This window comes from Mesitornis unicolor, unplaced genomic scaffold (genome assembly GCF_000695765.1).
Source record: "Mesitornis unicolor isolate BGI_N332 unplaced genomic scaffold, ASM69576v1 scaffold15645, whole genome shotgun sequence".
NCBI lineage: Eukaryota > Metazoa > Chordata > Aves > Mesitornithiformes > Mesitornithidae > Mesitornis > Mesitornis unicolor.
In genome coordinates this window covers 17,982-39,599 of record NW_010187626.1, presented here as the reverse complement: position 1 = coordinate 39,599, position 21,618 = coordinate 17,982, and the positions used below count along the sequence as shown (strand labels likewise).

Below are 21,618 nucleotides of genomic sequence, written 5' to 3'. Positions count from 1 at the left end.
ACTAGTCTTTAAAAGGGCTGCTACCAGCAGGAATTTATCAGTTTGAGTAGTGACTCTACTGCCCTACAAGAATTCTTTCTGTGATACCTGCATTACCGACAATTCAAAAAAAAAAATCCTTGTGCTCTGCAGTGGGTACTTTGAGAAAATGCAGAATTATGTTTGCGTGAAGGTCTTAAGTTTATAAAGATGTTTCATGTTGCAAAGATAGAGCTTCAGGTGAGGGCTTGTTATCTGTCACAGGATGAAGATAGACATTTAAATTAAATATATAATGTATTTGTTGTAGATGTATGAATGATTAGAGATCCATTTTCAGATCACTGTGTTTACTATCTAAGCAGTCTGACCTCTCAACAAGAATACTTACTGAAATAAAAAAGTGTTTCACAACATAGTCACATCAAACTGAAATATATAGTTGTGACAGCTTTTTAATTAGATGTAGTAAAACATCTTATGTACAATGGTAATACAGTAGTGAGAAAATTATATTTCTTTCTTTTTTTAGGAGCTGCTTCCCAAAAATGTCAATCACAGTTGGATTGAACGGGTGTTTGGGAAGTGTGGTAATGTAGTTTACATCAGTATACCCCGGTATAAAAGTAGTGGCGATCCAAAGGGATTTGCTTTTGTTGAATTTGAAACTAAAGAGCAAGCAGAGAAAGCTATTGAGGTGAGTAATGATGCCTCTGGTCTGTTAACATTCTTCCTGTTTGTCACTCTTCAGTATGGATGGTATAGTCTTCTAAGGGTCACCTACTGAACCTTAGAGAAATTAATGAAATACCATGACTTAAAAACTTTACTTAGCAGGAGTTATGTTCTGTCTCCTGCCCGCAGAAGTCAAATCAATTCCACAGTTGTTTAAAAGTGTAATTCTGTTAATAATCTAGAGACTTAGGAGAGAAGCACAGTGGGTATATTTTTGAAAAATGCCACTCTTGGCATCTCTTGCAGAAATAGAGATCCCTGTATAACAGTACAATGGCCTATTAAAATTCATCAGACAAGCATGGTCATACCTACTTTTCTGTATTTAAATACAGTTTGAAAGTTTAAAAACACTGTTTCAATATCATAATAATAACAGAGGCATACAGATACCACACTATTAATGTGAAATCAAGCAAGCTCTGCACTTATATAAGCAAACCCCAAAAACAAGCAAATTCCCCCCAGCACCCCCCACCCAAAAAAACCAACAAAAAAATCCACAAAACCTCCCAAAAAAACCCAAAACAAAACAACAAAAAAACCCCACAAAAGACACCAACAAAAAACCACCACACCACTGAAATTACTTAAGGAACTACATGTAACTCTGTCGTGGTTTAGGGCTGGGCTGGCCACTAAATCCTGGACAGACGCTCTCTATTAGCCCCTCTCTCCTCCCAAGAAGGGAAGAGAAACGAGAATAAAGAAGAGAGACTTTACAGGTTGGAAAATAAAGCAAACAGATTTAATGAAATGATAATACAAATACTACAGGATAATAATGTAAATAGGAAAATAATGAAATATATACAGATAAGTACAAATATATATACAAAACCAATATAAAATCCTCCCCCCACCTTCCTCCAATGATAAATACGTCACCAGAGGCTCTGTGGAGCTGGGCACTGAAAAAGACTCAGCAGCAGGTGGGAGCAGGATGCGAATGCAGGAACACATGAATCGGGATCAGAGGCTGACGAACTAGCAGGGTTCTGCTTGGACTTCAGCCACTGAAGGGGTCAAGATGGAAGGAAGGGTCCAGGATGGAAGGTCTCCAAGATGGAAAGGTCGAGACCCTTGTGATCCTTCGACTTTATACCGAGTATGATGTATGTGGGATGGAATACCTAGTTGGTCAGTTTTGGGTCCACTCCTCCCTGTAGGTGCAGATACGGCATCCATGGTGAGACAGTGGCCTTGTGATTATCGCTTGTAGCAGTACACACTGTCTGGAAGAAACATGCTGCTTGTTTCAGCAAGTTCAGCCACTTAGAAGAGACTGAGCTGAAAAGTAAAATCACTAAATAGAAAATTAGTTCTATTTAGCTCAAACCAGGACAATTTCTGGAATCACGGGGGCTACATGTTTCTTAAAAGAATATAGCACTGCTGTTTTTAACTTGTATGGAGATTCTTTAAACACGAAAACGTAGTTTGTAGTAATATTTTGTGGCTTTTAATGTTTTACTATTATTATTTTTTAGTATTTGAACAATCCACCAGAAGAAGCACCACGAAAACCTGGGATTTTCCCCAAAACAGTAAAGAACAAGCCTGTTCCTGCACTGAATACAAGTAACAGCAGCGTAGTAGGTAAGTGTGATTAAGTTATTGGGATAAAGAAACAAACTGGTTTTTGCCTCCACTTCTGAAGAGAGAATTTTGAACTGCTGTGTTACTGCAGTCTAATCTCACATTTGTCAAAAACCTTATTGGAAAAGAAAAAAGCGTGTTGCTGTTTCTTGTGTTGGACAAAATAGGCTTAATAATGAAATTGTAAAACTAAAATATACTAAATTTCTGCCTTTTTCCAGTTTGATAAGGCTCTTACTTTCTCTTTTCCTATATTTCCAGCTGCCACCATTAGTCATCGTTGTGCTGGAAGAGCAGCTTTCAGACTGTACAATAAATTATTATCTAAGCACTTAGCTTTAGCAAGACTAATTTGACACAGATTGTTTTAAAAATACTTAATATTGAAAGATATGGACATAAGAGCAAGATAATGCTGAAACGTTAAGTGCTGTTCAGATGAGTCTGTGATCATCTGACATATTTCAGTGCAAACCTTGATTCTTATCTCCTGCTGATTTTTTCTGTGAGAGAACTATGAAAACAGGATTTTTGCCTCTTTTTCTGCCTCTACATGAGCAGAGCAGTCTAAAGCAGAATAAGCTTTTTAGAGCGTATTTACAAGTCCACTTTACATGATTCATAATTACTCAGAAGAACCTGGAGGAAATTGCAGAGAAGAGAATTCAGAATTCACAATTAAGCGTGTTTCCAGTAAATACCATCTACTATAACTTAAAAAGCAGCATCACAGCATTATTTTGCAATTTTGATCACTGAGACTTTTTTGCTCATTTCTGATGACATAATGCAGTTTCCTGAACTTGAGACACTTTTTTTCATAAGTGTAATGATGAATCTTATGTTGTATTACTCACTATTATCACTAATTCATTGTTACACCAGTAACTATTAGGGTTATTAGGACAAAAAAAAAAAATCAAAGAAAAAACATGCTATTTAAACCATGCTTTGGAAAACACTGCAACCTGCCTATGAGAAGTAGGATGTATTGGAGGGTTGTTTTTTTTTTTTAGATTGGCTCAGTTAATGTTCTTTAGTTTAGCCGACAAGTAATTGTTCATTACATAAATAGTGTGATAGACTAATTGGGCTGAGTATCTCATTTTATTCTCGGTGTACAAATTGTCAGTCCTCATTTTCTTGTCTTTGTTTTTTGGCCTGGAAGGAGGAAGGTATCTCTTCTCAAAGGCAAGTAAGAGATGACATAACAAAATGTGCATTTGTTAAGAAGAAGCAAAGTAGTCTAGCTCCTTTGTTTTTAGTGTTCTTTTACTTTTCTGCTTGAAATGCCTAGGAAGAACTTTGGGACAATGTATTGCATCTCTCCTGTAGTTAGAGATGGCAGAGGCAGTTTTTTGTTTAACATCGCAGATTATAATGACCTGTGGTATCGTGACTGTTTACTTAGATCAGCTAATCTAATCTAGTTTGTAATCATTCAGTTTAAAATACTGTCTTTTTAATACAGAAGAGAAGAAGAAGAAGAAAAAAAAGAAATCAAAAATCAAGAAAGAGAGCAATGTACAGACAGCTGTAGAGACAAAGGAATCAAACACAAACACTACAAAAGAGCAAGTACCCAAGTCAAAAAGACATAGGACTTCATCGGAGTGTTCAGAAATGGAGGGAACTGAGACTCACAGGCAGCCCTCAAAGAGAGAGAAAAGAAAATGGGACCGAACAGAAAGCTCAGAGGTTCATTTGGAAAGTAGGCCTGGGAAGAGAAAAAGAACCAGCTCTGGAGATGGCGAAACATCAACTCCAAAACTCAAGAAAACTGTTCAAAATAATGAAGTTTGTCCTGTGAAAGAAGAAACAACAGAAGCTCCGAAAGATGCCAATGGTAAAGCGTATGTTTTTAATCTTTTCATGATTTATATGCATGAATAAAATCAAATGGCAGATGTATCTCTTACAGATAACAAATAGTAGGTGTAGTAACGAGGGAAAAGTCTAGATAAGGAGAAAAGCTTGAGTTAAAGAAGCCGTGTTCTTTGCAGTTGAAATTGTATTTGTAGTGGCCAAAGTAAATAGGAATCTTGATATGCTAGAGGGTTATAAGCAAGTGAGGAAAGGAGAGTTGCAAAGCACATGGCTGGAAAGCAACAAGAAATGTAGCAAGTGTAGTCTGTGTAATAGAAATGCATTAGTGAACTGACTGTTGGTGGCTGATAGGTTTATTACTTGGATTAGAGATTATTGAGTAAACCTTTCAAGTGCAGGTGAAAGATTACGACACTGAATTTCTGTCTTTGAAAGGCTGAAAACTTAACTGGTAAAAGGTTCTTCTGCTTGGGTCAGTAGGTGAAAAATGGATAATGGTGGAGGCATAACAAAGGTCAATTTAGGAATATGTGGAGTTCCCTGCAGTTAAATTTAAATTTGGTAATGAGTAATTCCAAGGAGATAAACTGCATGGAGAACAGGAGAAAATTTAAATACTGAAGCAGGTAAATCTCATCAGAAGTAAAAATAGTTGACTAAGAAGTTAATGTCAGTAGAACTTCACTGAAGTAAAGTATGGATTAAACAGCCTAGGAAAATGAGAAGAGTGTGAGAATCTAGGTAAAACTAAAATACAAAAGAAAAAGCTGATCCCAGTTTCTTACATGAGGTAAGGGTGGGGGAGGGAAGCAATAGATGGGGTTAAAGGCTGCATTGAAATCACATTTGTGTTGACAGAAATCCATGATTAGAGACTAGATTTGAGTAGTTGAGAGAGTGGACTAAAAGTAGGTAGCAGGCAGATTTTTTTGATAGGGTTTTCATTCCAATTTGAATCAAAGAACCAATATTCATGAAACTTCTTAATAACAAAGTAAATATCATATGCTATTTTATGGAAATACAGGTATATCATTAAGCCTGAATAAATATTTCATTAAATATCTGCCAATGTAATTGTAATTTTTCTTACTATTTTAATGTAGAGGTTTCTGCAGAAGATGACAAAGATGATAAAAAAGACACATCCCTTTCAAAATCTAAAAGGAAGCACAAGAAAAAACACAAAGAAAGACACAAAATGGGCGAAGAAGTCATTCCACTCAGAGTACTCTCCAAGTAGGTTATGAAATTAATCTATGTGACTAGGTTATGGCAGTACTGGGTACGATGTGGAGGAATTCCTTTGCCCTGTGTACTAGTGGGCTGGCACAACAAAACCTGCCTTCTTAAAGGGGTGCCCAAATTAGAAAACCTTTGTAGGTTAGAAAAAGTTTCTCAAATTCAGTTGGGAAAGATTTCTACTAACCAGGAAATAGCCACTCCTGAGCAAGACTGAGCTAACTTGTTTTTTAATTTCATAAGGTCTTATGTACACCTTATGCACTGGGTCTATTGGCAGTACATATTTTTTGCTATATAGTTTTAACTACAGAAGGCAGTGAATGTAGTTAAAATTTGTCATGTTGCTTTGTGATATAACTTACTTTTTCAGTGTTTTTAACTTATGTGTGAGTTACTAGAAACTTTTTCAGAAGTAACAAGTTTTGCATACTTTATTGAATTTTATTGCTTAACAGGCAGTTTATACAGCAATTTCACAATGTTTACAGCCTCTAGAATGTTGTTCATTTTCTTCATTGTCTCAATTATATTAAAGTCTTTGTATGTCTGACAGTCCATCACCATTGCTAAAGTGCAATTCCAGTTTTTATGTAACAGAGTTGCATATTAGCAACAGTATTAGCCTGTAGCTGAAAAGCTTTAAATGGCAGGGTTTCAAAGTCTGACTAAAATCACCAATTTATACCAGGTTCCTTGGCAGTTAAAACACAAGTTGAGCCATTACAAATTTTTACAGAAATATTCATGCCTCTAACCGTTGGGCTTTTTTTAGGAGTCACCGCAACTAAAACATGGAAGCACTTACTTTTTAAGCATCCAGCAAGTACCTTCATGTTAAAGTAGAGGGGGTCCTTGCCATTTTCTGCAGTACCAAGATGCAAAATTGTTTGTGTTTCAAGTTTAATATAGAGGCCATATGTGCAATGCAAATACATGAACAGTGCAGAAAACATAAGTTGACTTTTAATAAAAACTATTTCCCTACCTAAACAGAAATCTATAGGACTTGGGAAATTTCATTGCTGTGCAGTAAGGGAATAATTTAGTTTCTCCATTGCATGTTACATTCTGTGATAAGTATGACACCGTCAGTCCTTTACTTTTCCTTTTCTTTGCTGGGAAAAGGGAAGTGCTTTTAGTTGAGAAAAAAGGATTCACCACCACTAAAACATGGAAGCACTTACTTTTCAGGAACAAAGCAAGTACATCCACATTTAAGTTGTGGGGGTCCTTAAGTGGAGACACTCCATTTTCCTTTTTGAAAATAGTAATTAAATAGCAACAATTAAAAGGTTTGCATATACAGAGTTCTGATAATGCAGTAAAAAACCAGATTATATTAATATAACTAGGTTTTCGAGGTGTAGTTTCAGAAATTAGTTTAAGAACATTAGGATCCACCGCCACTGAAACATGGAAGCACTTACTTTTTTAGGCAGCAGGTACCTCCATGTTAAAGCAAAGGGAGTCCCATGAAAATTTAAAATTTTGTTTAAAAAAACCCTCATTGCTGGGGCAGCATGCCTTCATCTGCTCACTGTCAAGTCTTCTTTTGTTTCCTGGATGCAAAAATCTTGTCACTACCATGTAGACAAAAAAAATCCTGGATGGTATTTCAGTATTGCGATCAGGATTCACCTCTACTAAAACATGGAAGCACTTACTTTTTTCAAGTCACAGAAAGCACCTCCATGTTAAAGTAAAAGGGGTCCACAAAAAAACTTGTAGTCACCAACGAAGCTTGTCTTCTTCTGGGTTTCTGAGACTACTGCATCAAATACAGAGAAAAAGGTTTAAGTTGTAGTTGTCTATAGCAAAGGAAATAAAGGACAAAAAGTTTGAAAGGAGCACAAGTATTGCAAATACTTACCTGTCTCATTCCCCATGGTCTTCTCTTCCTTCGAGTCAAGTTAACAACCAGTACTGCCTTGAGCTTGTATTTATACCATACCTCTGTGGAATGGTGTTGCCTTTTTATCTCAGAGAATCATTAGGTGGGTCTTTTGTTATTTTAATGTCTTTGCTCTGTTGAGAATGTATGATCCTGGGTGAGTCTGGATGCTTTTTTGAAGTATACAGTTGTCAATGTTAACAGCTAAAACCATTACCACAAGATATCCTCCTCTTTAAAAATCCTCTATCAGCTTGTTTGATAGCACAGATTAGGGTAACAATGAGTCGTTCTCACAGTGGCACTATAGGCATTGTGTTTCTGCGGAGCAAAGCTCTAGCTGTTTGCAGAAACATCTCCATGTTAAATGTATGTAAATATATAAATTGCTTCCATGTGGTGGTATTTTTTAACCAAAATGCATTAGAATAGTAAGGAATGTTCTTATCTGAGTAGGTTTTTGGTGAGTTTAACCAGTTGTTGATTTTCTGTCAATGATTTTTCTAGAAAATAGATGACCGATTCTTAATATAGTAACACAGGAGTGGGTTCACTGAACTAATTCAGTGAATTCAGAGTTCACTGTCTGAATTAACTCTGAATTTAGTGCCTGTGCTCTGTGTAGTTCCATTAGAAAGTACAGTTTACAAAGCTGTTCTGTGTTTTTGGGAATATGTAAAACAAATTTGAAAGTGACTGCATTTGAATGATAGGTTAATCGTGTTAGAACTTGACTGGAATATTTTTTTAAAAAAACCAAAATACTAAAAATGCAGATACTGAGAAGGCTTAATTTGACCTAAGTGCAGGGAGGTTCTGATGGTGTGCAGTGCAGAACCTTCTTACTAAGTTCAGCTTAACCTTTTTGTTAACTGTTTTGTCCTAAGTTATTGTTGAATTTCTAGACTTTTTTTTTTTATTCTTTACAACTGATGTCCTATTCCTGTGTTGTCACTTACAGAACCGAATGGATGGATTTGAAGCAAGAATATTTGGCCCTTCAAAAAGCCAGTATGGCCTCATTAAAGAAAACAATGTCTCAAATCAAACCTGAGCCTGTGGGAGAGATGGAAACTAACTCTTGTGCACGGAATAAGCCTAAATGTAAAGATGACAAATGTAGTCCTGTTTGTTATGTTCTTTGTCTTCATCTGCCACACAAACATAGTGATTTAGGACACTGGCCCTCCAGAAACTGCAAAATAATTTTATTTCTCTGAATGCCAAATATTAGTAAAAGCAACACCACCACCCCTCATTTAGATAGATTTGGAAATTGTTCATTCTTAATGTATATAATTATTAAGTACTTTAAGCATATTCTGGCAGCATTCTTAAGCTTCAGTATCTTTTTAGGTTATTATAAAACCCTTGCAGAGGTAAGTCAGGGATCAGCCTTTTTGATGATGTAACTTAGGCCTGATTTTCTTAGGCTTAACTATACCTGCAGCGATTTATGACATTCAAAAAATGGCTGCAATTGGGTTTTATCAGCTCTCTGGTTAAGAGAAGCTTTGTAATTATGATGTCTTAGTTCAATTTCTACATTTTTCAGAGGTAGAATTGCTCTTTTTTTGCTCTGTATTCACCTCACCCATTTCAATGCCAAAATTTCAGTGTCTGTCTGCTTATTTATAATTGCTCTAAAACTTAGGGTTCACCTATTAAATGTATTGATAGAATATAAAATAGTCTTATAAGGAGACCCTGTAGGCTGTAAAAACTTCTCTAAAACTTTTCTTGGAGCTGTTTTATTTTGGGTTATTTGTTTTTTGGTTTGGTTTCTTACTGATACTGACTTTACCTTGTGAGAACAGTCTTGATCCCAAGACTGTATATATATATATATACTTAAGCTGTGGTAGCAATACTTGATGCTCCTTGTTTCATTTCTTGTGGACATCATGTTGCTTAGCTGCTTTCATAGCATCTTGAGTTTGTCAGACTAATAAATGTAACATTTTTTTTTTTTCCTTCTCTCATCCTCCCTCCCATTTTTTTTTTTTTCTTCTTCTGACCTGACCAGCCACCAGTGAAGATTCTGCCCCTCCTGCCAAGTCTAACACAATGGGGCCCCAGTTCATGAGTGGAGTAATTGTGAAGATCATTAGCACTGAGCCCCTGCCGGGCAGGAAGCAGATCAAGGTAATGCCTTTGTAACCTCAGGGTAGCTGTTAGCCTTTCCTCATACAGTGCCTCCAAAATGTTTGAATATGGAATATAATTTAAACAAGTCTTACAGATTTTTTTTTGTTGTTTGTTTGGCCAGTAGCTGTTTACAGATTATTCTCTAGTACCTGCTAATGGAAGATTTTACAACGGCAAATTAGGGTAAAGAGGATATTTCAAAGCAAAAAGTAGCCTTTAGAGTGCTTCAGGCAAAGTCAAGTTTACAAATGACAAAAATAAATAATGCTGTAGAAGATAAGTAGTTCTCTTCTCCATCTTCAGCCCCTCTTGCCATGTCTTTGCATTTTCAATGTGAAAAACATGGTTAATTTTATATTTTTAAAAGTAAATCACTGTTCAAACCAGTCTTACTGTTTAAAAAGAGACTGAAGACAAAATGGTGCAGCGTTCTTTATTTCTCATTGTGCCAGTCATTTAGGCACAACTCAGATTAAGAAATCTTTAATAGTATATTGGGGTTTCTACTGTTATCAGGAATTTAAAGGCAATAAAATGCTCTCTGCACGAGAAAACAATTTTTTTTTCCCAGTAAGAAATTTACAATTACAAAACCTCCACTTCAGTGAGAATGGTAGCAGTAGAACTTGTTCAGTAATTGCTTCACCCATTTTTTTTTTCCTAATGCAAGTGCTTTTTTCTTAATTTTAAAAAAGTGCTTGGAATAACTTAATTTTTGTGTCATATTATGATATGAAAGTTGCACATGTTAAGTGGAATATTTTCTTTTAGGAAAAATTGCAGGCTTAAGCTACATCCTTTTGAAATTGAAACACTAAAAGCTTTCCAAATGAAATAACAGACTTCTGCCAGATATTGAATTTTCCATGAATGTGACTCAGAGCTTTTTCTTTCACAAATTGCACTCTTGGATTAATAAAAACTGGAAAGAATTTGAACAACTAATTCATGTTGGAGTAAATATTCAGATCACTTAGGACAAAGAGAGAATGGTTTAAAATGTGAGTTCTGAGATTACTTATCAAACTACCTATACTTATAACTGAGTAGACCATTTGAAGTCATTGGCTGCTTGCAAGTGTATGAAGTTTAGTGTGTACATAAATGTAGGCAAGATGGGAGACATTTCTCTCACAGAAAACAAACTGATGATATGGTTTCAACTTATCAGTCTTACCTGCCTAGGTGTATTTGTAGGCAGTTGTCTGAGTGCTGGAGACACCGAGAGAATGTAGTTCAGGTCACTGTAACCTTTGAGGGCCTCTTTGAATGCAGTTTACACCTTACTGTGTTAAGTTTGTGTCACGGCTTCACATATCATGGTCAGGGGGTAAGCTTACTGTTCCCACGAGCTGGAAACAAACTTAGTTTGGTATTTCCAGGTACATAAGTTATTATTTAGTTTTATTAGGGGTGTGTTTTAGTGTTTTATTTTTCACTAATACTTCACAAAAGTAATAGGGACAAAATAAAATTGGGGTGGCCTTTGCCATCATTAATCATGTCTTTGGCTCTCATAATAAGTACATAGGCAAAATATGTCCAATAATTGTTTTTAGGGAGAAAACTAATTGTGGAATACAACTATAGTTTATAGAAGCAATAATCGTCAGGGTGCACCAGTTCCTTTTTGGGTCAGCAGTGGAAGCTGCAAACTACTTGATGCTTACTGTATTTTTCTGGCAATACTGATTGCTTTTATGAAAATATAACTCTTTTTGACAAAAGCTTACTTTGCCTGTTTTCCTGGTCTGTTATAGCCACAGCAAACACTACCACAAAGTGACACATTTAGGGTTTTTTGCTTCGTAAACTTACAATATTGATCTGTTATTTCTGGTTGTGTATTAGATATAATTATTCCTTCACACAGGAAAGGTCTTTGAAAAGTAGTTTTAATATTATTTTGATGTTTTAAGTTTTTTACTTCGCTACTTCCACCTTTTGCTATTAAGACATTTCTCAGAGAACATAACGCCAGCTCCATTAAACTGCTTGGGTTGTAGTTTTCCATGGAAGCATGACTTTGGGATACCGGAATTAAAAATGGAAAGTAGCTTTGCTTGGCTCTCAGTGATCTCAATAGTGTTGACAATTTTTGTTTTGTTTTATAGTTATCCTTGGTAGTGGAGGGTTAAAAGCAGTGTGTAGTTCTTGAATAGAAGCATCTTACTTCAGCTGCATGCTGTGAGCCAAATTGACTAGGAATGTGCGGTCTTAGTTAATTTCCCTAACAGCAGGTATTACAAGTGGAGTGCTTTATCTGAAAAAGTATGTGACTCTTCTTCCTTCTGCTATTAGTGAAAATTTTCAGACAGAAGTCACGTCTAAAGATAGGAAGCGTTGGTTTATTACTCATTTCTCAAACAATCTGTTGGACCGATACATATACGTATTAGAGTCAACAGATCATTTTTCTTTTGAAAAAAAGTTCATACAGATACAATATTGAAATAAGTGAATGATTACTGATGCTCCATTAGTATAATTATTCCTATGCAAAAAATAACATCTTCAGGAATGACTGCTTTAAATTGTTTTTGGGAGGGCAAGATTAGAGAGAAATAGATGTATGTAAATTGTAGGCTCATAAATCAAAATTCAGTTAACTTTCTTATGAAAATATATTAGTTCAAAACTATTTGACAAGAGATTAATTGGTTAAATGAAAGTTCAGTTATTTCCTTCTACTTCATTACCTTTTTGAAAAAGTAAATGATCTACAAATCAAATGTTCAAGAAGTAATTTATTATATTATTTTTTAAAGTCTCATTTATGGTCTATGTTCTGTCACATGTTTTGGTAGGATGCTTTGGCAGTGCTGGTTGATGTTGCTTATGTCGATATGCTGGAGGGAGACACAGAATGTCATGTTCGTTTTAAAACTCCTGAGGATGCACAGATTGTCATGAAATCATACAAAGAAATACAGATCAAAAACAACTGGAAATTCGAAGTTCTCACTGGTGAGTCTTTTTTTGATGGTAGTACAGGAGAAGACTTGAGTACTGTGAGAAGGATCATGTGGATATATTTGTAAATCTTTTTAGATATCTTGGTAGTTGGGGAAAAGACTGCATTGTTTTTTCCAAGAATCTCCTCATTTTGCTATTATAGTGAAATTGGTAAAACCATAAGAGTTTTTGTCACTGTTCAGAGCAAAATAATGATTTTGCTTTTCTTTATCAACTTAATTCAGTTCTTTTGAGAAAGATTTATTTACATCACTTCTAGAGGCAATGGAATATAGAACTTAATTCACATTTCAGCTTTATGAATGTGGCATTATAATGATGGAAAAGAATTTAAATTAATATTTTCTTAAATATACTGAACTTCTGATTTGTGACATAACAGAACAAATAAAACCTAACAGCATAGATACTCTTGCAGTGGTTTTAGCATTTGCCTTCTAATTAATCTATCTTTATTTTAAGTAAGTTGAATAACTTATGCCAGAGTAATGCCTTTTTATATTTGTATTTACGCTAAGTTTTTTACTGGCTTGCTTTTGAACTTTATCTTAATGTGTGTTATTTTTTCCTGGAATTACTCAGGTGTTCCAAATTCGTATCTTGCATTAGATTCAACTTGTCTTCAAAGTGCAGAAAAACTTTTTTATGGAAATGAGGGGTAGAAGAAGCGGGGTGAGGGAAGTCTCTCTGTTACTGTATTCATAAAATCTTTGAATTCTAGATACGCACTAAAAATATTAAATGTGGAAAATAAAAACAAACCAAAAAAAAACAAACCAAAAAAAGAAACCAGATAAAACAGTCCAGATGGGATTCACCCATATGTGTTTAAATTTTCTACCATACTCCTTCACAGATACTCATATAGGCCCAGTTCCATGTATGCAGGGATGTAAACCCACTTAAATGTCAAGGATAAGGATTGCAGAAGGAGGACCTATAATGGAAGCATTAACCTTCATGATAATATCAAAGTCAATTAAAGTTTGAAACTCACTGAATGCCGCTAATGTCATTTTCAGAAATATTTGTCTCCAGAGTGTTCAGTGTTCCAAAGCTCCAGAAACAACTTGAAGTACGGCATATTACAGCTGTGTGCTCTGTGTGTATTTGTCGCTGGTTTTGCATCCTTATATAAAAGAGCGTACTGGTAGATTGGGAGTAAGTGCTGCATTGTAGGATTGTTCCATTCATAGGCTTAAGATTTTTGTTTTCAAACTGGTTCATTGAAATGAGAATGGAAAGACTTCTGAAGTGACTCACAGTCGGGATTTCAGCTTTTCTTGGTGGCTTAAGGTGAATACAGAGAACAAGAATAAGGAAAGAATCTTTAATGCTCCTTACTGCAGGGACTAAAGCTTTCCCAGTAATATTTTACTTTTTAGAACTTGGCTTTGAGTAAATGTCTTCAGCTTTTCATCTGACAAGATATTAACATCTGTGGTAACGCTTAGATGTTACTGTGATTGAATATGTAAATAATACGTCTAAAATGTATGGAAAATTGGTTCTCAGAATTATTAATTCCTTTACTTCTGTGGGAATCTTTTCCAAGAACACTTGGAAACGTCCCTGTAACTGAAGATTTCACATGAGACCATATAACATTACTTCACAAAATTCCCATCATGATAGTTACAGAACAAACCAGAGGAAACAGTGGCAAACTGCTGCTACTGCAAAACAGCTGCTGGAAAGCCTGCAAAATTATTTCCTCTCATCACAGAATTACAGAATCTCAGGAGTTGGAAGGGACCTCAAAAGATCATCCTGTCCAACCCCCCTGCCAGAGCAGGATCACAAAGACTAGGTCACACAGGAACGCGTCCAGGCGGGTTTTGAATGTCTCCAGAGAAGGAGACTCCACAACCTCTCTGGGCAGCCTGTTCCACTATGAATACTCTCATATTCACCCCCTTGTTCAAATATTCCTGAACTGCCCACAAAGTCCCCAGAGTTTGCTTCTAACAGTGGTTTTGATGAAACAAAATAACCTCGGTCATTCTTAGAGTAATTTTTTTTTCTGTTTGACAGTTGTTTAAAATCAGTCAGAGGTTGAGTGCACCAGTAAATCAAAGGTCTTCCAAGCGCTATGGTGAAACTTTAGTTAAAACTGAGCTCCTTCTGCCAATGGCATGTAGAGAGTGGTCTTTGCTTATTTCTGTAGTTATTTGTAATTTTGTAGAACTACTTGCTTAGAAAAACTTACTTAGATACTTTGACAGCCCAGTCCGAAAGTCAATAAAATGCATAGGCCCTTGATTCAGGTCCTGTCCAGCTCATACAGAGGAGAGACCTTTGTCAGCTTTAAGCTGCTGTGGACAGAGTTTTCCTCTTCTTTGTTCACTTGTGTATTGCAATACTGTATGACTTCTCTGACTATGAAATGTAAGAGTGATGGGGAAATACTTGTTTAGTTTCCCTAACAGGTATTTTCACATGCTTTTACCTTGGAAAAAAAATCTTCCTCATCACAGCTGAAATCACTGCATCTACTTGTAATGAATACTTTTATTCATGTACTGTAATGTTAATTTGTTTTGCAAGGTGATAATGAACAACGTTACTGGCAGAAGATTTTAGTGGACAGACAAGCTAAACTTAACCAGCCTCGAGAAAAGAAGCGGGGTACTGAGAAGGTAACTTGCAAGTCAGTTTTTTTTCCTGTATGGCCATGCTTGAAAATACAGCATTGTTTCTGTGTAGGTTTTTATTTTTTGATACTTTAAAGTTTGGTTCTGTATTTAATCCAGTTAAATCACTTTCTACTGACTTTGTAGCAGGGTTCAACCACAAAATAGACAATATGTGGCTATCCTGGTCCAATTACCAAATGTAAGGCTTGTCTTTATGTAAACCATCAGAGAAAGTTAAGGTCAAAAAGTTGAGTGGTCTTGACTTACTCTAGGTTAATTCTCTAGTGTGATAAACAGAATCATTTTCATCAGAATGAATCTCCTTTCTCACAGTTTACACAATTTTTTGTGCTATGGTGAACACTTGTGTGTTCCTAGTGCAGTCAAGAGTCTGTGTCTGTGTCCTGATCCAGACAAAGCTGAAGGCCACTACCAGCTGAGCAGCTTCCAGTGAAAAACTGCCTCACATCTGGGGAACTTAGAGCACATGTAAGGAGCTTGAACCTGCTTGCTTTTGCTCTGTCAGACTGTTACTGTTACTATCTTGTAGCACTGCAGTGCAATTTTGCTCTTGAGTGTTAAATCCTTCCGGCCTTGACCTTGGAGTGCATATCAGGCCATAGTGCTGTGGGAGTGTTGCAATAAACTTGCAGGCTGCAGTCTCCACTCCTGCCCCAGATCATTTCAGGCATGAAGGGCTCTTGATCAGGCCAGTCATATCCTTTACTTGATAGAGGAGCCAGAGACTATTTCAGAGACATTTTATTGCTAGGTTTACTTCATATACGTTGCAGATACGATTTCCAGGTTGGCTTTAACCTGAGTCTTTATACTGTTGCTTGCAAAACTTCAGAATCACCTGACCTTAAATTATTTTCCAGTGGCTTTGGATACACTGTAATTTCTGTTTCCTAGGCACTCCAGTGATATACACAATACCAAAAATTTCCTAGTTGTTCCGTTTATAATTGAAAAGAAATATTACACTGACCTAAAGAAACAGCAGTTATGCAGGTCAAAACCTTGTCTTGTACAAAGCATATTTTGCATGTATTGTCTTGTTTCTCTACATGTTCTTTCAGTGATCCCATAGACACATCAGTCTAGTTTTACAAATATATGTGTAAAGAATTTCCCTAAATGACTGATTTAATTTTCTTTAAAGCATAAAAAAGGTTTCACAGCCCTTTACTGAGTGGTGCTATGTTTTGGGGTTTTCTAATGTTTTTTTAAACAGAAGGTGCCAGTGGCACCTATTGACTTTTATTTGGACTGTAGGTGCCGTGATGTCAAGTTTCTATTCTTCACCTTTTGAAGACTGGAATTTGTTGACCAAACTGGTGTAAATTGGCCAGGGATGTACCTCATCTAGGCTTGCAAATATAAACTGTCTCAGTTCTGCCTAACAATAGCAGCAGCAAGGATGCAAACTCCTGCTCCCTCCCCCTTACTGGTCACCTTGCCACACTGGGAAGTGTTAACTTCAAAGCTTAGTGAACACTATTTAAATGTTAACACTTAAGCAAAACATCAAGAAAAGAATGTGTCACTGCAGTCAATAATTCTTAACCCTTTTGTCACTTTTGAACTGTCTGTATCCCAGAAATACAGACTGATAACAAGAAAAAGTGCTTCTTTGTTCATTAATATAAATTTAATTTTTTATTTGAAAATTCTTCCAAAGTACTTGCAATATGACTTCTTTGCAGATCACCATTAAAGGAAGGAAAAAGGGGATAGAATAACTCACAATTAAACACGTACAGCTGAATATGCCTTTAATGTATCTTTCCTGTACAGATCTATTCTAATAAATGTTTTTTAATCCCTTACAAGATCTCTTTGAAGATGAGTATTTTCCTGTTAGCTGTTTTATACTTTAAAAAAGACGTCTTATACATACTTTCTTTTAATGAGTGTTTAACTGTAGACTTCCATTCATATAAGCTACATAGCTGCAGCGATATCAGTGTGAGTATAGTAATAATGTGAATAATACAGTAATATTGTTGCCTGCATGTTGCATCACATTACAGACAGTACAAAGTAACGGCACAGAGATACGCTTTTGAGTGTAACTTCAGACAATTTGAGCTTCCTTTTTTCCATGTGTCTTACAAAGTACAGGCTTACTCAGTTTTCCTGCAATGAGTGGCATGCCACGATAAGGGTTAATGATGACCTCAACAGAAGGTTTGTAGGGTAATGCCTTCCCACAAAAAAAAAAGGGGGTAAAGATTTTTACTTAGTTCTTATAATAAACTAAATGTCCAAACGATACCGGATATCCTAAGGTTCCCCAGAGCTTGTGGCTAATGCCTAGCCATCCTTTGGAGTTAAAAAGATGTTGTGTGTCAAGCTTAGGCCCTGAGCCTGGTCGTTCACTGTCACCTCTGTGCTCCCCTCTGCTGCCCCTTCCCATGTTCATTTTAGCCTGTCCTTCAGATGCATGATAAAACAACCTTAGTGATTTAGTGATACAACTATTAGATTAAAAACCTTCTTACCAGAACTGCTTTAGGGCAGTGCCAGTTTATGCAGACTTAAAGCAATTAATTAGTCTGTAGCTTTAAACTCTCTAAACTGATTAAAGTCTTCTGTTCACAGAGAAAAAGCTTGAGTGCCTGCAAGCTGTGACTTGGGTACTTGTCGTCTGGGGGGAGGTGCTGCTGAGCCTACTTTACACCTCGTACCCCCCCCCCCACATAGAAGGAAAGGAGGAAGTTTAAGAGGGTGGGAGTGGTGGTAGAAGTGAAAGGCATTTGGGGAGGAAGTGAGAATTGGGTATTTGGAAAGGGTGGAATAATTTGCAGAATATATGGGAAAGGAGGATAATGGGAATGCCTGAGCACAGCCCACACTATTCTCTTCTGATGATGCCTGGGGCTTGAGGGCTGAGTCCTTGCAAGACCGACCAGTTCTGTCTGTGCACCAGTGGGGAGAGATCCCACTCCAGAGCACAAATAAACCCCCTTCCCTGATTCTCTGAAATTGGTATCTGTGGAAGGACTGGGTACCTCTTTGGACACTTGAGCAGTGGTATGCTTAGAAATCGGTGATGATATTGGATTGATTAGCTGAAAATAGGAAGCCTTGAGGTCTTTTACAAATTCTTCAGCTCTGGGGTGCTGGTATAGAAACACTCACTAATATGAACTGGACAGTTCACATCTTAGGGATTTTTTCCAGTGTTTGTGATTCTCCATGCCACATGTTGAATGAATGAACCACTGTAGCCCTCACTTCTTTGTAGAGCTTAACTCTTCAAATACTTCTGTTTTAGATACTGCTTACTTTTTTTCAGGTACTACTTTCTTAGTAGATCAGTTTTATTTCTGAAGAATGGTTGAGAAATTAATCTATTGGAACTTAGGGCCTGATGCTGTTGAAACTATGTTAAGGATTGCAAGCAGATTTAATGCTGGGGGGGCACAGGAGGAAGTACCAGTATAACTAGTGGTGTAATATTGCAACACAGTAAGCAATGTATCCATGCAACTTTAGTACAGAGTGTAATTCCTGAGTGCTATAAGCAGTGGAGAAGCATACTTTGCACTTCCTTGCTGTGTACAAGATGCAGTAGCTGCAGAACGTAACTGTAACCACAGTCGTTATGGATAAATAGTAAATAGTTTGATTTATACATGAAGCTCTCCAAACTTGGCAAACTGGACTGGACTGCCTAGTGAGCAAGTCCCCCTTTTACTTCAGCACCAGCTAATGTGTTTTAGTTCTCTCTATTAGATAAGGTAAGGTGGATTTATGATGGTGCATTACAGATGTGCCTAAATTCACAGGAGTGTCCTCCTCTCTCACTTTTTGTTCAGATTAGGCAGCCTGTCTTGTTTCTTACAGTTTATTTTATTATAATTTTTTAAATCTTATTAATGCAAGTTACCTCGTGAACTCTTGCTTATGGTTAAGGAATCTTTCTGAGACATTACAGTAACAAAGGTTGTACCTTTGCTTCTGTGTATTTGTATGACTGTTTCAGTACTGCATTTAAATCTCTGAATATTTTAGTATGGATGCTTTATAAACAAGTATATTTTCAAAGTTGTCCTCCATGTTTTGTTTTCTGCCTGAAGACACAGTACACAGAAGTTGACAGTGAGCAGGGTAGTTATGTTCTGCAAGAGCATTTCTCGTACCTCTGCACAGGGAATGCTGAACTTTCACATTTGCCAAGAAATGGCATGTATTTTCTGTACAGCACTAGTGACTGCATGTGTGTACTCTGAAACAGGTATGTGAAAGAAACAAACTGAAGATAAACTGGTGAGATTATCCAAATTATGGCAGTACTCTGAAAATCAGGCTTTTCTTTCCTATTACTTTGTGGTTTTAGCTCTTTGCACAGAACCAAAAAGCTATTTGACCTGCAGTGGTTGTTGGTACGCGAGGGACTTGCTACTGAGTTTATTAGTTTGTTGCTAGTGAAATTGTTGCCCTAATGTGTAAATATCCTAAAAGATCCCAGATAGCTGAGTATCTGTATAGTAAACTGTGGATTTAGCTATTCTCAAGTCTAGATTTGGATTCCCTGTGTCAAGTGAGAAGCTGTGGGAATGGGGAAGAATGCTCTACTACAGGGAGAAGGTGTATTGTGAGAGTCCTCCGAACTGATGTGGAGCTCTGCTTGTCAGGGTAAAGGTGTACAGGTACTGTAGCTGGTAATCTTTTGCAGAGCAAGTGAGCAAGGCTGCCTTAGCAGAAAGGGCATGTAATTACTGCTACAGGGGAAAGGCTCTCTGGTCAAAGATAGAAGCTGCAAGTGCTTGTAATATTACCAAACTGAGACAAGCGGTTTCAGCACTTGTGATTTCAGTTTGTGTGGAAAAAGTAAAGCAATCCCAGGTACTCTAGTAGTATAGTCAGTCTTCCTGAAATGCAACTTAAAACAAAAAAATCCTTGGTTGGACAGGGTTTTGAGTTAGGGATTCCTAGTATCAACGTTCCTCTGAATTGCACCATTATTTCTTGAGGTGAATTCTCAGCGGGGTTGTGATATGTATTGTGCTGCTTTCCCAGCCAGAAGGATAGCCCCCAGCTGGATTTCTGTGGTTTTGTTTCCTTGCTAACTGACTGCAGAAAATTATACAGTATTCCTAAGGTTTTTTTAATGGTCTGACCTGGTTTTTCTTACATCAGTAACAGCACAAACCCAGTAAAAGGGTAGAGTTTTTTTAACATGCTGTTTAAGACTGTGTTTTGGGATTATTGAAGTTGTAGTTTTGTTCTTTTCAACCATGGTGGGAGGAAGAAGGGATGGAATGGAAGATGATGCACTGTCTGGAGACTGCAGAGACAGCATGCTGTTTCTGATGGTTCTGAGGCAGTGCTGAAATAAATTATATCTGGGTTGCTTTAACTTGTTGGGGTTTTTTTTGTCAGATGTACAGATTAGCTCAGCTATTCAAAGATTCAGCTTTTTCTGACCAAGTTTGGTAAATCAGTGAATAATATATCAATGATTGTGAGATAAAATCATAGCAAAGCAATTTTTCCTCTAATATTTTCTATTATGTTTTTCCTGTTTGCAGTTGATTGCTAAAGCTGAAAGAATGAGACTTGAAAAGACTCAACAGACAAGTAAACATATTCGCTTCACTGAATATAACTAACCAAGACCGATTTGTGATCTTGAAAGTGAATGAGGTATTTAAAGGGAAAAAAAACCCACACCACAAAAACCAAACACAGAAACAACTAAAACCAAACTCCACAAACATCACTGCTTACAGCAACTGAACTGTGTTTAAGAAGGCATCAAAAACTGGTCCATTTGATACATAATTCTGCAGGCTGCAAGTATGAAGGTTGTTCTGAATCCCATTTTTAAATAGGCTGAATGTTTACTGCTTCTGAGCCTTTAGGTAAAGTTTTCTGGAAAAAAATATATTAAGAGATCTTGCTTTAGTTCACTTCTGATTTTTTTTTGTATGTTGAAGTTTTATACACTAGGTTACAAAATAAAATGCTTGAGAAATTTTCAGTTGTGCATCTCTAATTCTTCCGTCTGTTTTATGATGTTATAAATAAAAAACTAGTTAATGCTAAATAAACTTCTCTAGGTCTCTGTTTAGTCCATCAGACTGTTGAAAACTGTAGTTGAACGACTACATCTTCTATGTATTTTTAAGTTGCCAGGACTGTCAGAAAATCTGTCATTGAGAAGTCTGGAAGAGAATTTACTTGCATGACGTGCACACTAAACTGAATTTAGACTTTTTTTTTAGAAGAATCTTTGGAGGAAGAAATAAGCCTTTGTAACATCTGGTGTCTCTAGCTCCAGAAATAGTTCTCACAGATAAGTGTTAAAGTTATGCAGTTCAGAAGTTATAGACTGGCAGTCTTTTAAAGAAACAACAAATGATCGAACAAAAAACCCAACAAAAGCAAAACCGAATAGCAAAATATAGTTGAATCATATAAAAGGTTGAATTTATGTATGTCTAAGTCTACTGTTAAGGCTGTCTCCATTAATGTAAATATAAATTCACATGTTTATTTGTGAGACTTTTAGTGAATTATATTGCAGGAGAAATAAGATACACATTGGTTTATGGAAGTGTGAAATTT

The 21,618-nt window shown here is 36.5% G+C and overlaps 1 protein-coding gene across 2 annotated transcripts in view; it reads left to right on the top strand.

Annotated features, from left to right (window-relative positions):
• Window positions 1-20,699, top strand: part of LARP7 (La ribonucleoprotein domain family, member 7) — a 25,720-nt gene extending 5,021 nt beyond the window's left edge. The window contains exons 4-12 of one of the 2 annotated variants that reach the window (XM_010185520.1): window positions 512-676; window positions 2,205-2,313; window positions 3,785-4,159; window positions 5,247-5,379; window positions 8,238-8,395; window positions 9,303-9,421; window positions 12,232-12,391; window positions 14,948-15,039; window positions 20,580-20,699. In XM_010185520.1, the coding sequence (XP_010183822.1) occupies window positions 512-676; window positions 2,205-2,313; window positions 3,785-4,159; window positions 5,247-5,379; window positions 8,238-8,395; window positions 9,303-9,421; window positions 12,232-12,391; window positions 14,948-15,039; window positions 20,580-20,660 (1,392 nt within the window). In that variant the 3' untranslated portion in view covers window positions 20,661-20,699. Of the gene's footprint in view, window positions 1-511; window positions 677-2,204; window positions 2,314-3,784; window positions 4,160-5,240; window positions 5,380-8,237; window positions 8,399-9,302; window positions 9,422-12,231; window positions 12,392-14,947; window positions 15,040-20,579 lie in introns of both variants that reach the window. The other variant, XM_010185519.1, reaches the window with a different exon arrangement.
• Window positions 20,700-21,618: the final 919 nt, after the last annotated feature.